The sequence below is a fragment of the Vipera ursinii genome (assembly GCF_947247035.1).
Source record: "Vipera ursinii genome assembly, chromosome: 6".
NCBI classification, from domain to species: Eukaryota; Metazoa; Chordata; class Lepidosauria; order Squamata; family Viperidae; genus Vipera; species Vipera ursinii.
In genome coordinates this window covers 60,434,716-60,447,979 of record NC_139515.1, presented here as the reverse complement: position 1 = coordinate 60,447,979, position 13,264 = coordinate 60,434,716, and the positions used below count along the sequence as shown (strand labels likewise).

At 37.3% G+C, this 13,264-nt stretch overlaps 1 protein-coding gene across 23 annotated transcripts in view; it reads left to right on the top strand.

Annotated features, from left to right (window-relative positions):
• Window positions 1–13,264, top strand: part of TNRC6B (trinucleotide repeat containing adaptor 6B) — a 123,138-nt gene that overhangs the window by 99,876 nt on the left and 9,998 nt on the right. For 21 of the 23 annotated variants that reach the window (XM_083365772.1, XM_083365771.1, XM_083365767.1 and 18 more), the window contains 9 exons: window positions 392–562; window positions 1,162–1,287; window positions 4,172–4,303; window positions 4,680–4,787; window positions 6,917–7,088; window positions 9,653–9,790; window positions 10,242–10,418; window positions 12,003–12,149; window positions 13,158–13,253. In XM_083365772.1, the coding sequence (XP_083221898.1) occupies window positions 392–562; window positions 1,162–1,287; window positions 4,172–4,303; window positions 4,680–4,787; window positions 6,917–7,088; window positions 9,653–9,790; window positions 10,242–10,418; window positions 12,003–12,149; window positions 13,158–13,253 (1,267 nt within the window). The remainder of the gene's footprint in view (window positions 1–391; window positions 563–1,161; window positions 1,288–4,171; window positions 4,304–4,679; window positions 4,788–6,916; window positions 7,089–9,652; window positions 9,791–10,241; window positions 10,419–12,002; window positions 12,150–13,157; window positions 13,254–13,264) is intronic. The other 2 variants (XM_083365761.1, XM_083365762.1) reach the window with 2 other exon arrangements.

Sequence of the window (13,264 nt, the reverse complement as noted above, 5' to 3'; positions counted from 1 at the left end):
AAGTGTTACTTAATTCTATATATGCTGAAAAGGAACATTTATGATCTGTGAATGGACCATGGGAATTGAGGCAGTGGGTAAATTGTACAAATATATAAATGGAATTTTCCAGAAATCAGAGATACGGGATTTAGACCTTTCATTGAAGACTATTTTCTGTGAGTTTGACATTAACTATGAAAAAAAGATTTAAAATAATGTGGTTGTTTGTTTTGTCTCCTTTTAGACCACATCTCCAAAATAAGTAGTGTAATCTATGAGAAACTGTCCTTTTAATGCTAAGCAAATGCATTTTATGTACTTTTGATCATTCACTGTCACTGTTTCTCTTCTTGCATTCTGTTGCTTCACTAACCTTCAACTGCTACTGATTGGCTAACTACTGCTTCAGCTGACTTTGCCTTTCTCCAATCAAGATGGGTGCCTTGGGGATGAGGCTCCCTGCTCTCCCTTCTCCCCTTCTCCCAACTACAAGCTATCTCCCTCTGGTTCCACATTACCAAACGTCTGCCTTGGGGCAATCGGCTCAGGGCTCAACCCCCAAAACTTCGCTGCTAGACAAGTAAGAAAATCACATTCTTGGTTATATTACTTCTTGGCTATATCCTATATTGATTTTGGAGAGCTGGATTTTTTTCCTCCGGACTCATTTTTAATTAAAATGTGGTTTGTTTATGACTATACTAAAATAAACCAATATCTATTCTAGAGCCTAATGTTTAATCTCTTTTTCTCTCTCTTCATCTTAACCCTATTTTCTAATAATTCTGTATATTCCTTTGTTCCCTTGACCTCTTATTAACACCTTCCAGCAAACCTTTATTTAGAGTCAGTAAATAGACTATTGGGAAATACTACAACTAAAAAGTCAGATTAAATTTGTGCAGGGAAGTCTTTTTCTAGATTCCACAATGAAGAGGGCTATTATGTTTTTGTTTCTACTTTTAAAGAAATGAGTGTGATATGAAATCAGCTTCTCGGAAGGGGATAAACTTGGAAAAAGCTAGTCAGAGCAGAGTGAATTTAAGGTAACCAGCATTCATATGCCCTAAATAACGTAGCACTTAACAGCACATTGAAATATTCCATGAATAATACTAATTAGAGACTATTTGTAAAATATTGATACATTTGAATTGATAGTTACTGTTCTGTTTTTAGGGTGGCAATCAAGGTCTGTTTGGAAATAGCACAGCACAATCGAGAGGGATGCACCCACCAGTGCAGCCGCTAAATCCTTCCCCCAATATTCGGGCACAAGTGCCTCCTCAATTTCTTTCCCCCCAGGTAAGCAGCATAAAAGCTTAATTGTAAATAGTTTTACAACTGCTCTACAGATCAACACAAGAGGTTGCAATTAAACAGTTATAAAAGTAGAATTTTGTTCAGTCTGCCTTTTCTCTATATGGTTTCATTAAAAGCCAGATAATAGATAAACTCACTTTCTACTTAATTCTGAGCAGGAAAATTGTTTTATTGCAATTCTGAACTCATTTTTACATACTTTGCTGTCTCTAGACTGTTCCAAAGGGGGAGGGGGGAAATCTTCCACTGCATTAGCTTCCTTGACAATAAGTGCCTCTTCAGTGCAATAGCTACAGTTGCTTCCAGTTGATAGACTGCTAGAGGTCTATTGTGATACTTGAAGTATACTGAGCAGTACAGTGATGTCTCTAGTTTATATTTACATTTTAAGTTAACTTTGAATAACCTTAGCAATTGAAATAATTACATTTTCTTATTCATAAAAGATTTTCTTTGGTTTAATTATCAGTTTATTTGGCTACAACTCAAATTCAAACTTTTTATCAACTTGCAGTATCAGATGAGCTCTAGCTGCTAATTCTTTTCCATCTCTAGACATTGCCTTGACAAAGACAGATTTGTCTACCATAATATTTCAACAAGCTGTTAAAAAGTCCTTAATTATCCTTACTAATTACAATTCTGCTTTCCCATTAAAACATTGGTCTTAAATACCCAAAATGTTTGTATATATCTAAATTTTAAAACAAAAAAAGTCTGAAATACCCAATAAGGGGGGCATATTTTAGTCCCCAGAGGCAGGTTATTCCATAATTTGGATATAACTAGAAAAGCATTACATTGTAGGAAATAACCAGTTATTCTGAGCATCCTCCTTTGGGATTAGTGAACTAAATGAATCAGTTCTACCTGGAGTAGGTGTTTAGGTACCAAGCCTTTAAGGATTCTGTAGGTTAAAAGCAGAGTATTCCATGTACCAGCAAACAACCAGGTGTTGTCTGGAATCCATCTAGATATATCGGATGCCTAGAGTGAACCATCCTTGTCTGACTTCTCACCATGTGGAGACTCTTCTAAGCAGTGATTCTCCAAATAACCAGGAGTGCTCCCATTATTACAAATATTACTGAGAAGTAAACACTAAATTTAACATCTGGACACTGTGTGAATCAGGCTCAAGATTATCTGTGACAAGTCCATGATGGCCATAGACTCCTAAGACCTCCCAGAATCCACCCACCCACGGTAATTGAAATACCTTATACTAAAAACAGAGAAATTCCACCAATGGCTCCAAGAGGAGATCCAAGAGATCAAGAAGAGACCCGCATCAAATTATGCAATATAGTCAGACCCCAATTTAACCCAATGTCACAACTTCACGGTCCATCACCTCTAAAACCGGGCCCCTGTAATAAGCTCTAGGAATATGCCCTAGTACAGGGGTCCCAAATTCCCAGTCTGTGGACCAGCACTGGTCCACGGCAAGCCAGTAATCAGGTTGCACAAACAAGTGAAGCTTCATCCGCAGGATGCAGGCAGCACACTAAACCATACCCCATCCGGTCCACAGAAAAACCTCTCTCCATGGAACTGGTCCCTAGTGCCCAAAATGTTGGGGACCACTGCTCTAGTAACACACTCCTTGTTCAGCGACTACCTCAGTTATCTAACAGTATTAAAAGGTTATTACAAAATCATTTTCCAATGCTTGCACACATTTACAACCAAATTTTGTGCACTTGATATTGTATGCTAGAGAGAGAATAACACTGACATAGCTGTATGAGTTAGTTTTATCTGAATGAGATGGTAGCATTTCACTTAAGGACCTGGTCATTGGAACAGTTGCTTAACAAGGGGGAGGTGTAACCTTGAGGAACAGGAAGAAGACCTGCATCCAAGACAGTGATCAGACGAAAGAAATGTAATTTTTCAAGCTTGACCCTCTCTATTCTCTTGAAGATAGATAATGTCATGCCTGAGATGCTTTTTTAGGTTACATTTCTGTTTCAGACTCAAATTTCTTTTCTCTGACTGTTGTCTTGGTTGTAGCTCTTCTTCCTGCTCTTCAAAATGATCCCTATATCACATTATAACCCCTGACCACTACCAGAATGTCCTGAACAATTATCATTACCTTACATCCTTTGATTTGAAGACTGAGGCATGACCAAAATCTGGAGGGACAAATTTTGGAGAGACAACATCACTACTCTCCTAGGCACTGGGTTGAAGTTGCTGAGCCAGAAGAGATTTAAATACCTTCCACTGGGACAATCTTTCCAGTACAACTCACCCAAGGGTAGTTCTTCTGAGCCTAGAGCTGATCAGATAACATTCACTGTCCAGCTTTCCTCACCATTTGACCGAGACACATCCACCATCTGGCCTCCAACTTCTGTCTCATCTTCGCCCAATCTTGTTTTGTTGGTTCAAGAAAGTCTTAGTTTTGGTCCACCTACCATGTTGCCACCCATCTCCATTTAGCCACTTTTCATCTTTTCATTTCCTTTACCCAATCTTCACAGATCAAAATTCAAACCTGATGAGTAACTTAGATCCTATATTTCTATTTTAATTTAAAAAATAGTTCAATTTTATGTTCAGTTTTCAAATACATTTACCTTTATATGGTGGATGAGGAATAATTAATCCACAACCTCTCCTCAACCCAGTTAACTGTTCCTGCTGGCTTTCTATAATTCAGTTGTGAGCTGCCTTTCAGCAATTCTTCCTTGTAAGCAAAAACTTTACAGTATTCTTACATTTTAGAAACAAAAATGGGTATACCATAAATGATAGTGATTGAAAGTAATTTAGATTTAGAATGTTTCTATTCATAAATGATTTTGTTGTTCTGTTACTTATTGGAAATTTGTTTTTTTTTTCTCTCTTCATACAGGTTTCTGCCTCTATGCTTAAGCAATTTCCTAACAGTGGTCTGAATCCAGGCCTTTTCAATATGGGGCCCCAATTTTCTCCTCAACAGATTGCTATGTTGAGCCAACTTCCACAGTTTCCTCAGTTTCAGCTTGTAAGTAGCTGTTCTCATATGGTGGCCGACTAAATTTTGTTATCCCCCATTCCTGTACATTAGATGCACTTAAGAGTATTTTACTGTGGTTGTATTTTAAATATATGTTGTGGAAATACATATATACACGTAGAAATATGCATGTGCATAAATCCTTAGTAGTAATTTGATAACCATAGTTTTCCAAACATTACATTTGAAACAAGTATAGATATTAAAGAACAACTCTATTATGTAAAGCCTTTGATAAATTAGGCTTTTCTATGATGATGATTTTAATTGTTTTTTGTTTATTTTTCTTATACAAATGTACACTATTCAATTTGAGCTTGTACAAAGTAAACTAGTTTCTTTCCTTCATTCATTTGTATTGAAGGCTTGTCAACTGCTCCTCCAGCAGCAGCAGCAACAACAACAACAACAACAACTGTTACAAAATCAGAGAAAGATTTCTCAAGCTGTACGACAACAACAGGAACAACAGGTATTGTGTGACCTGTGAAATCTGGCAAGTTAATCAGGAAGGTTAATTATTAAGTTTAACTATTTTATCTGACCAAGTGACAAAATTAGTGGACCAGAGGAATGCTGTGGATATAACTTACTTGGACTTCAGTAAGGCATTTGATAAAGTAGATCACAACGTATTATTTGATAAGATAGAAAAATGTGGGTTAGACAGCATCACCACCAGATGGATTCGTAGCTTGCTGAACGGCTGTTCCCAGTGTGTGGTCCTCAATGGAACTGAATCTACATGGAGGGAAGTGTGTAGTGGGGTGCCCCAGGGCTCTGTTCTGGGCCCAGTGTTCTTCAACATCTTCTTCAACGATTTGGACAAAGGGATAGATAGGGAACTCATCAAATTTGCAGATGACACCAAGCTGGCAGGAATATCCAATACTCCAGAAGATAGGCTTAAGATACAGGAGGATCTGGATAGACTTGAACACTGGGCGCTATCTAACAAAATGAAATTCAATGGTGGAAAAAGTAAGGTTCTACATTTAGGCAAGAAAAATCAAATGCATAGGTATAGTATAGGTCAGACATGTCAAACACAAAGCCCGGGGGCCGGATCCGGCCCGCAAAGTGGTTTCATGCGGCCCGCGAAGCCATCCTGGAAACAGTGAGGGAACGGCCCCCACTGCCTTGGCCCTGCCCCAGAGACCCTCCTTCTGCCAGAGACCCTCAGATCTGTCCCACTCCTCCCCCAAAGGCACCCTTGATGCGAACGATGTAGAGCTAGCCACGCCCACCTAGTAGGCCATATGTACTTTAGCCACGCCCACCCAGTAGGCCACACCCACCCAGGCCACACCCACCTGGCCCCCTGAGGGAAACCGCAATGCTGATGCGGCCCTCAATGAAATTGAGTTTGACACCCCTGGTATAGGTGGTACCTTGCTCAATAGTAGTAACTGTGAGAGGGATCTCGGAGTCCTAATGGACAATCACTTAAATATGAGCCAGCAGTGTGCTGCAGCTGCCAAAAAAAGCCAACACAGTGCTAGGCTGCATTAACAGGGATAGAATCAAGATCACGTGAAGTTTTAATACCAGTTTACAATGCCTTGGTAAGGCCACATTTGGAATACTGCAAACAGTTTTGGTCACGATGTAAAAAAGATGTTGAGACTCTAGAAAGAGTACAGAGAAGAGCAACAAAGATGATTAGGGGACTGGAGGGTAAAACATATAAGGAACGGTTGCTGGAATTGGGTATGTCTAGAGAAGGATGAGAAGTGACATGATAGCAGTGTTCCAGTATCTCAGGGGCTGCCACAAAGAAGCTATTCTCCAAAGCGCCTCAAGGCAGGACAAGAAGCAACGGATAGAGACTAATCAAGGAGAGAAGCAACCTAGAACTAAGGAGAATCTTCCTGACAATTAGAACAATTAAGCAGTGAATGCTCCAACACTGGAAGTTTTTAAGAAGACTGGACAGCCATTTGTCTGAAATGGTATAGGGTTTCCTGCCTGAGCAGGGGGTTGGACTAGATGATCTCCAAGGTCCCTTCCAACTTTAATTTTATATATTATTATTATTATTATCATCATTGTTATCATTATCTAGTATTCCTTCCATGGAACATAATAGAAGGCCACACTACCTTTTATTTAAACCTTTCTTTAAATATAATGAATACGTTTTTAATACTCACTAAAACCAAGATCTAATATTGAAATAAATTGAATGTTGTATCAATTTTAAGACTTTAAATGAGTTTAGAAGCATATAGTAATAATAAATACCATCATACTCAAGCTAACACATTCTATTCAGATTATGCAGTAATGGATGTATTACTTGAAAGAGAAAATAAATAATAATCTTGATATTCTTTCCCTTTTCTTCCTGTTTTTTTAGACATTCCTCATTTTTTAAACAAATAAGCCTAGAATCTCACGAACTTGAAAAGTTTAAAAACAGTGTTTTAAACAGCTTTGAAGCATAAGCATAATTTTATTAATATAGGAATAGGTATTTTTAATAAAAATCATACAAACGTTTGCTTTTAGGTCTGATACAAAATGGTCCAAAATACCTTTGCAGCACCAGGTTGCATATTTCTGAGGTCAACCAATTTTTGTTTGTTTCCTTAACTGCAGCTTGCCCGTATGGTAAATGCCCTTCAACAACAGCAAAGACAGCCGGGCATGAAACACTCTCCATCCCATCCAGTTGGACCTAAGCCTCATTTAGACAGTATTGTATCTGGTGGTCTAAATATGGGTCTCTCAGATATATCAACCAAAGGGCAGATTCCTGGATATAATTCAGGTAAATGTTGTAAATATCTGTAATTATTATTTCTTTTCATTTTGACACAATATTATAACACCAAGTATACATGCTGGATTTGCTCATGTTACTTCTTTACTGAAATTTGCCATATTGCATGAAACACTAGCTTTGGCTTCTTTGTCTGCTTAGCATAAACTAGCATTATATTGACAGTTTGCTAATCTTATTTTAAACCTATCTTGCTTAATTTGGACTTTGTAATAAATAGTTTATTTGTACAGGGATATAAACAAGTGATTTAGGGGGTGCATCGTTATAACTATTCATATGGTTCAAAAACTTAATCAGGAAACATTGTGGAGTTAAACTTCAGTTAATTATTGAATCCTGTGCAAGTTCTTAAATATTATAGTGGCATTTTATATTGGATATGGCCTTTTATAGATATTTAATTTTATCTGTTTTCTTATGAAAATAATGAATGGTATGTATAAGAAAATAGAAACAAAAAAGTCAGTAAAGGTCAAGCAAGCATACTCTGATTTCTAGTTAATGGCTGCTACACTATAAATTTCTATACATAATGTACTTTTATGGCTTTTCAACAATATAAATACACTGTCATCTTTTCATGGAGAGAAGCAAACTAGAACTAAGGAGAAACTTCTTGACAGCTGGAACATTTAACCAGTGGAACAACCTGCCTCCAGAAGCGGTGAATGCTCCAACAATGGAAGTTTTTAAGAAGGGACTGGACAGCCATTTGTCTGTAATGGTATTGGGCCATGGTGGCGAACCTATGGCACAGGTGGCACTCAGAGCCCTCTCTGTGAGCACGCGTGCCATCGCCCCAGTGCTAGGCCTTCAGCTGGGTTTTATAAAACCTTTTCGCTTTAGGCCGCCGCCGCCTTGTACAAAAAAAAAGGTTCAATCAATCAATTTCAACTTCTTGTGGGGAAAAAAAAGTTCTCACAAAGTTGGAATTAACTTTTTAGTCCCACCCAGTCTGCCATTAACACTGCAGCCACGCCCTCCCAATGGGCTATGGCCACAAAATTGGCCACACCCACCCAAAGGGCCACGCCCACCCGGCACACAATGATACATAAGTGGGTTTTGGGTTGCAATTTGGGCACTTGGTCTCTAAAAGGTTTGCCATCACTGGTATAGGGTTTCCTGCCTGAGCAGGGGGTTGGACTAGATGACCTCCAAGGTCCCTTACAACTTTATTATTATTAGATTCTACTTGTTTATGATACAACGTATTCTATAGATGAGATGTTTTGTGTTCTGTGGGTTTGGTTCCAAAGTGTTCAACAGACATGTTCCTAGTGAGGAATGAAACCTGACCTCTACTAAATCATCTATAAACCATTGTGAGCGCTTCAAAGGGAGACTAGATAAAAATACAGGAACCTAATCTAGTCACAATTCAGAGTTGAAATCCGTAGAAAATCTCAGTATTTAATTCCAGTTTTCCTTTTCTTTCCATCTGACTGGGATATAAATTACATATGTAGATAGTGATGAGTGGGATTAGAGTTTAAATTATTTCCTGCACTCGGTAGGGTACATATAAGTTATTCAAATAGCTTTGAAGACTCACGATAAGAATGGATTGTGACAAAATTTATTTTAAAAATTCTACCACACATTCTTTTAAAAGTTTTATTTTATCGCTTAAAAACTGGACTTAATTAAATATAAATGAATAATTAATTGTGTCATAGTGCGTACAAAATATTGTGAGGCCATTTCCTGTCATCTGCAAATAATGCTGAGAAAGACTTCTATCTGAAATGCTGGGAATCCCTGCTAGCCACTATTGACAATACCAGAGTAAATGGGACAGTGGTCTTACTTGATGCAAGAGAGGTCTCTACCCCATTAACATGGGAACATCTGGGTTACATATTTGTGTTTGCAAGAACAGGAAAGTCTGATATTCCATGACTTACAATAGTTCGTCACTGGAAAACTGACATGATCATTTTCACACTTATGACCGCTGCAGCATCCTCATGGTCATATGATCAGACTGAATGCTTGACAACTGATTCATATTTATGACAGTTGCAGCGTCCCTGGGTCATGTGATCACCTTTTGCAAGCTTCTAACAAGCAAAGTCAATGGGAAAGCCACATTCATTTAGCAACCATGTTACTAACTTAACAACTGCAGTGATTAACTTAAGAACTGTGGCGAGAAAGGCCATAAAATGGGGCAAAATTCACTTAATTGTCTCGCTTAGCAACAGAAATGTTGGGCTCAATTGTGGTTGTAAGTCGAGGACTACTTATGTTTTTAGTGAATATTTGAACATAATTGTACTGTTTCAATTTCTGTGTTTTGTGTTGCCTAAATTATCATAAGTTAATATATTCTAAGTGTGTGATTGTTAGGTCAGTATGCAGCATGTTCTTTTTTAATGTCAGAATTGCTTACATTACATTAAGGTGCAGGTTAGAGGAGAAAATTCAACAATGTTGTTTGCACAGATTTATTTAAATTGAGCAGAGGTGTATAGGTTTCCTCATTAGCACTATCCCTATCATCATAGTTGCTTATATATGCATTTAAATGCATTGCTGTTTTAAAGGTTTTGGTTCAAGTAGCATGGATTATGGCATGGTAGGAGGGAAAGAAACTGGAACAGAATCTCGCTTTAAACAGTGGACTTCTATGATGGATGGATTGCCACCTGTAGCTTCCCAAGATGCCAGTATGCACAAAAATGGTGAGAAATTCCATCTTAGATGGTCAGAAACGCTTAGTGATACATTCAGAAAGTAACTTCTTTTTGCTAGTGAAATACCTATTAGAATAACCTTAACATGCTACAATAATGTGCTTGAGTCTAGTAGCATTTGTTAAACTAGATCTGATTTTTAATAGATAAAACCTTTGAAGCAAAATTTTATTTATTCATTTATTAAATTATATTCCACCCAACTTGCCATCAAGCAACTCTAGACAGTAATAAAATATACTTGTTGCATTTGATTCTACTTTCTACCTGTATGGCCTGCTTGAATGAATTTATTCCAGCTTTCATATGTATCCAAGGCACAAGTCAGCTATATTTCAATATAGAGAATTACGTAATAGCACTGGTGACAATATGATAACAGCCTCAGCTACCAGCCTGATCATCTTCTATCAGAACATATTTTTCTTCTGTTTTCCAGGGACAATTGTGCCCCCTGGAAAAGCTCGAGGGGGATCTCCCTATAACCAATTTGACATAGTTCCTGGTGACCCACTGGGCAGCCATACAGGTCCTGCTGGTGATAGTTGGCTACCAGCCAAATCCCCACCAACAAGTAAAATTGGAAGCAAATCCAGCAATGCCAGCTGGCCACCAGGTAATTTCAGTGTGCTCTATGAATGAGTAGATGGAAAAGGAATGATATCCCTGTTTATATGTTAGCTTATTTGTACAGTTTTGACTGTTGAGCAAACACTGTCTTTCGATTCCAAGTCTTCCACTATTTGACCATCTGAATTTGTATGAAATTGTTTAAAGTTATGAATAAGCTTTTGTATATTCAAATTCAAAGAATTGTTTTCTACAGTTTACCAAATTATCTGGTATTGCCCCATGATACTTAGTTACAAGTTAGTTGAAGCTGCTGATTTAAATACAAAAAATAAGCTGACACAAATCTTGAAGCCAGACAAGTCGTCATGTAAGATTGGGCTAAAATTGTCTTCTTGTATTCAGTTTAGTTTTTTTTCCTTTTCATCTGCATCATCTTTTCTGTGACATACTCCTTGATTCATATCTCTGTTGCTGATTTCTTCCCACTAGGTATTTGTACAGTTATCAAATACAATATAATACACTTTAGCTACTCCCTTTTGGAGTGAGAACATTATACGAAACAGAAAGAAATATGAAGCCTAATATATCATAGACTGAAAGCCTTAAGAGCCAATTTGGTGTAGTATTGAAGGTATTGATCTAAAAATGAAGGGACTGAGTTCTAGTGTTGCCTTGGGCATGAAAGCTGGCTGGGTGACTTTGTACCAGTCACACTCAGCCAACTCACTTTGTAAGGTGATTGTTCTGTGAAAAATTGGAGAAGGAAAGAGTATTGATAGGTTCTCTGTCTTGAGTTGTATATGGGGGGAAAAACAGCAGGATAAAAATATTTTTTTAAAAAGACCTGAGATAAGAAAATAGGGAAATAACTGAACTAGTTTATACCTATACCCCACATTTCTGACCTTACAAACCATCCTTGATTCCATCATGTTCATACACAACTGCATATATTCTCTTTTGATCTTTAGAGTTTATTAAACTACTCATCCAAAATTGTTTAATCATTTTATCAAGGAGATAAAATGTAGGCCAATGTCACTGTCTCTTAGCTCTAGGAAGAAGGAAATATCAAATCATTTCCAAAAATGTTTCCCAGTCTGCAAGAACATGTTCTTCTCATCACCAGGAGTCAAAGATGACTTGATGGAACAAAACATAATAATATTGGAGTTTCTCACACACCCCCAACAGTCAGCTCCATACATCCTTATGGAGTTAATAGATTCCTAAGGCTTTTCAGTTCATAAACAACATGTAATTTTTTTGATAACCGGATTGAATTAAATAATGGTGTTAACTACATCATATTAAGATATGCATATACACAAACCCATCTTGAATAGTGTAATATTTCTTTAGGATGTTCAGTTCAGTTTAGTAATTCTGGAAGAAAGGGAGAAAATAACTTAGTGAGATTTTATGGCATAACTGTGCCATCACAATTGTAATCAATTTTTTTTTAAATTTTAATATATTTTATCTGTACTAATACAGATTTTTTTTCAAACTATAACATTTTGAGATACATACAGAATTCTGCTTATTGCAGAATACAGTGTATTATTGAAACAATATCATAAACACATTATTTTAAACAGCAGTATTTACTGTTTTGTTTCAGAATTTCAGCCAGGAGTGCCGTGGAAAGGTATTCCAAACATTGATCCAGAATCTGACCCTTATGTGACCCCAGGAAGTGTGCTGGGAGGTACAGTCACAGCCCCCATTGTAGATACGGATCACCAACTTCTGCGGGATAACAGCACAGGTTTGCTGGATTGTAATATATATTCTTTAGTTGCTAGGATTGGAGCCATGCACAATACAGGTAGTCCTTGACTTACAATAGTTTATTTAGTGACAGTTCAAAGTTACAACAGCACTGAAAAAAGTGACCTATGACCTTTTTCACACTTACGACCTTTGTAGCATCACCATGATCATATGATCAAAATTCAGATGCTTAGCAATTGACTCATAATTATGACCACTGCTGTGTCCCAAGGTTATGTGATCACTTTTTGTAACCTTTTGACAAGCAAAATCAATGGGGAAGCTAGATTCACTTAACAACAGTGTTACTAACTTTCTATGGTGATTTAACAACTGTGACAAGAAAGATCAGAAAATGGAGCAAAACTTAACTTAACAAATGTCTCACTTAATAACAGAAATTTTGGGTGGTCATAAGTTGAGGACTACCTGTACAAGCAATAACCTATTTGTTGGTTGACTATGGGAAGAAAAGATTTATTTACTGAAAATAAAAGCTTATTCGATTTATATCCTCCCTTTACTTATTCCAACTCAAGGTGGTATATATAGTGCTCGTTCCTCCTTCTATTTTTCTCACAGTAAGAACCTTATAAGTTGGGTTGGGCTGAATGAGTGGCCCAAAGATTTCTGATGCTTTAACTTTTCTCATAAGTGCTGATTCTTCACTGCACCTTCTTTTTTCCTCTTATGTGACTAGTTTTAAAATCTGTTGCAAGGAGGAAAAAGAGGGGAGAAAGGCTTGTCTGGGAGTGTGACATGTTGGCATAAGTGAATAATTGAGAATTGCCCATGCAAGATAGTAAAATACAAAGTGGAAATCTTGTTTTAACCTCTTAACTTACAAAATGTAAATTCTAAGATATGAAAGCTGCTATGATTCTAATTCGAAAGGCATATACACAATGGAAACAATTTTAACATGTTATATTCATATCATTTATAGAAAGCTTTTTTTCAGATTTGAGGATCACTGAGTTTTCTTCTCCTTTACTTTCCATAGGGTCTAATTCTTCCCTCAACACCTCGCTGCCTTCACCTGGTGCCTGGCCCTACAGTGCCTCTGACAATTCTTTCACAAATGTTCATAGCACTTCAGGTATATATGCC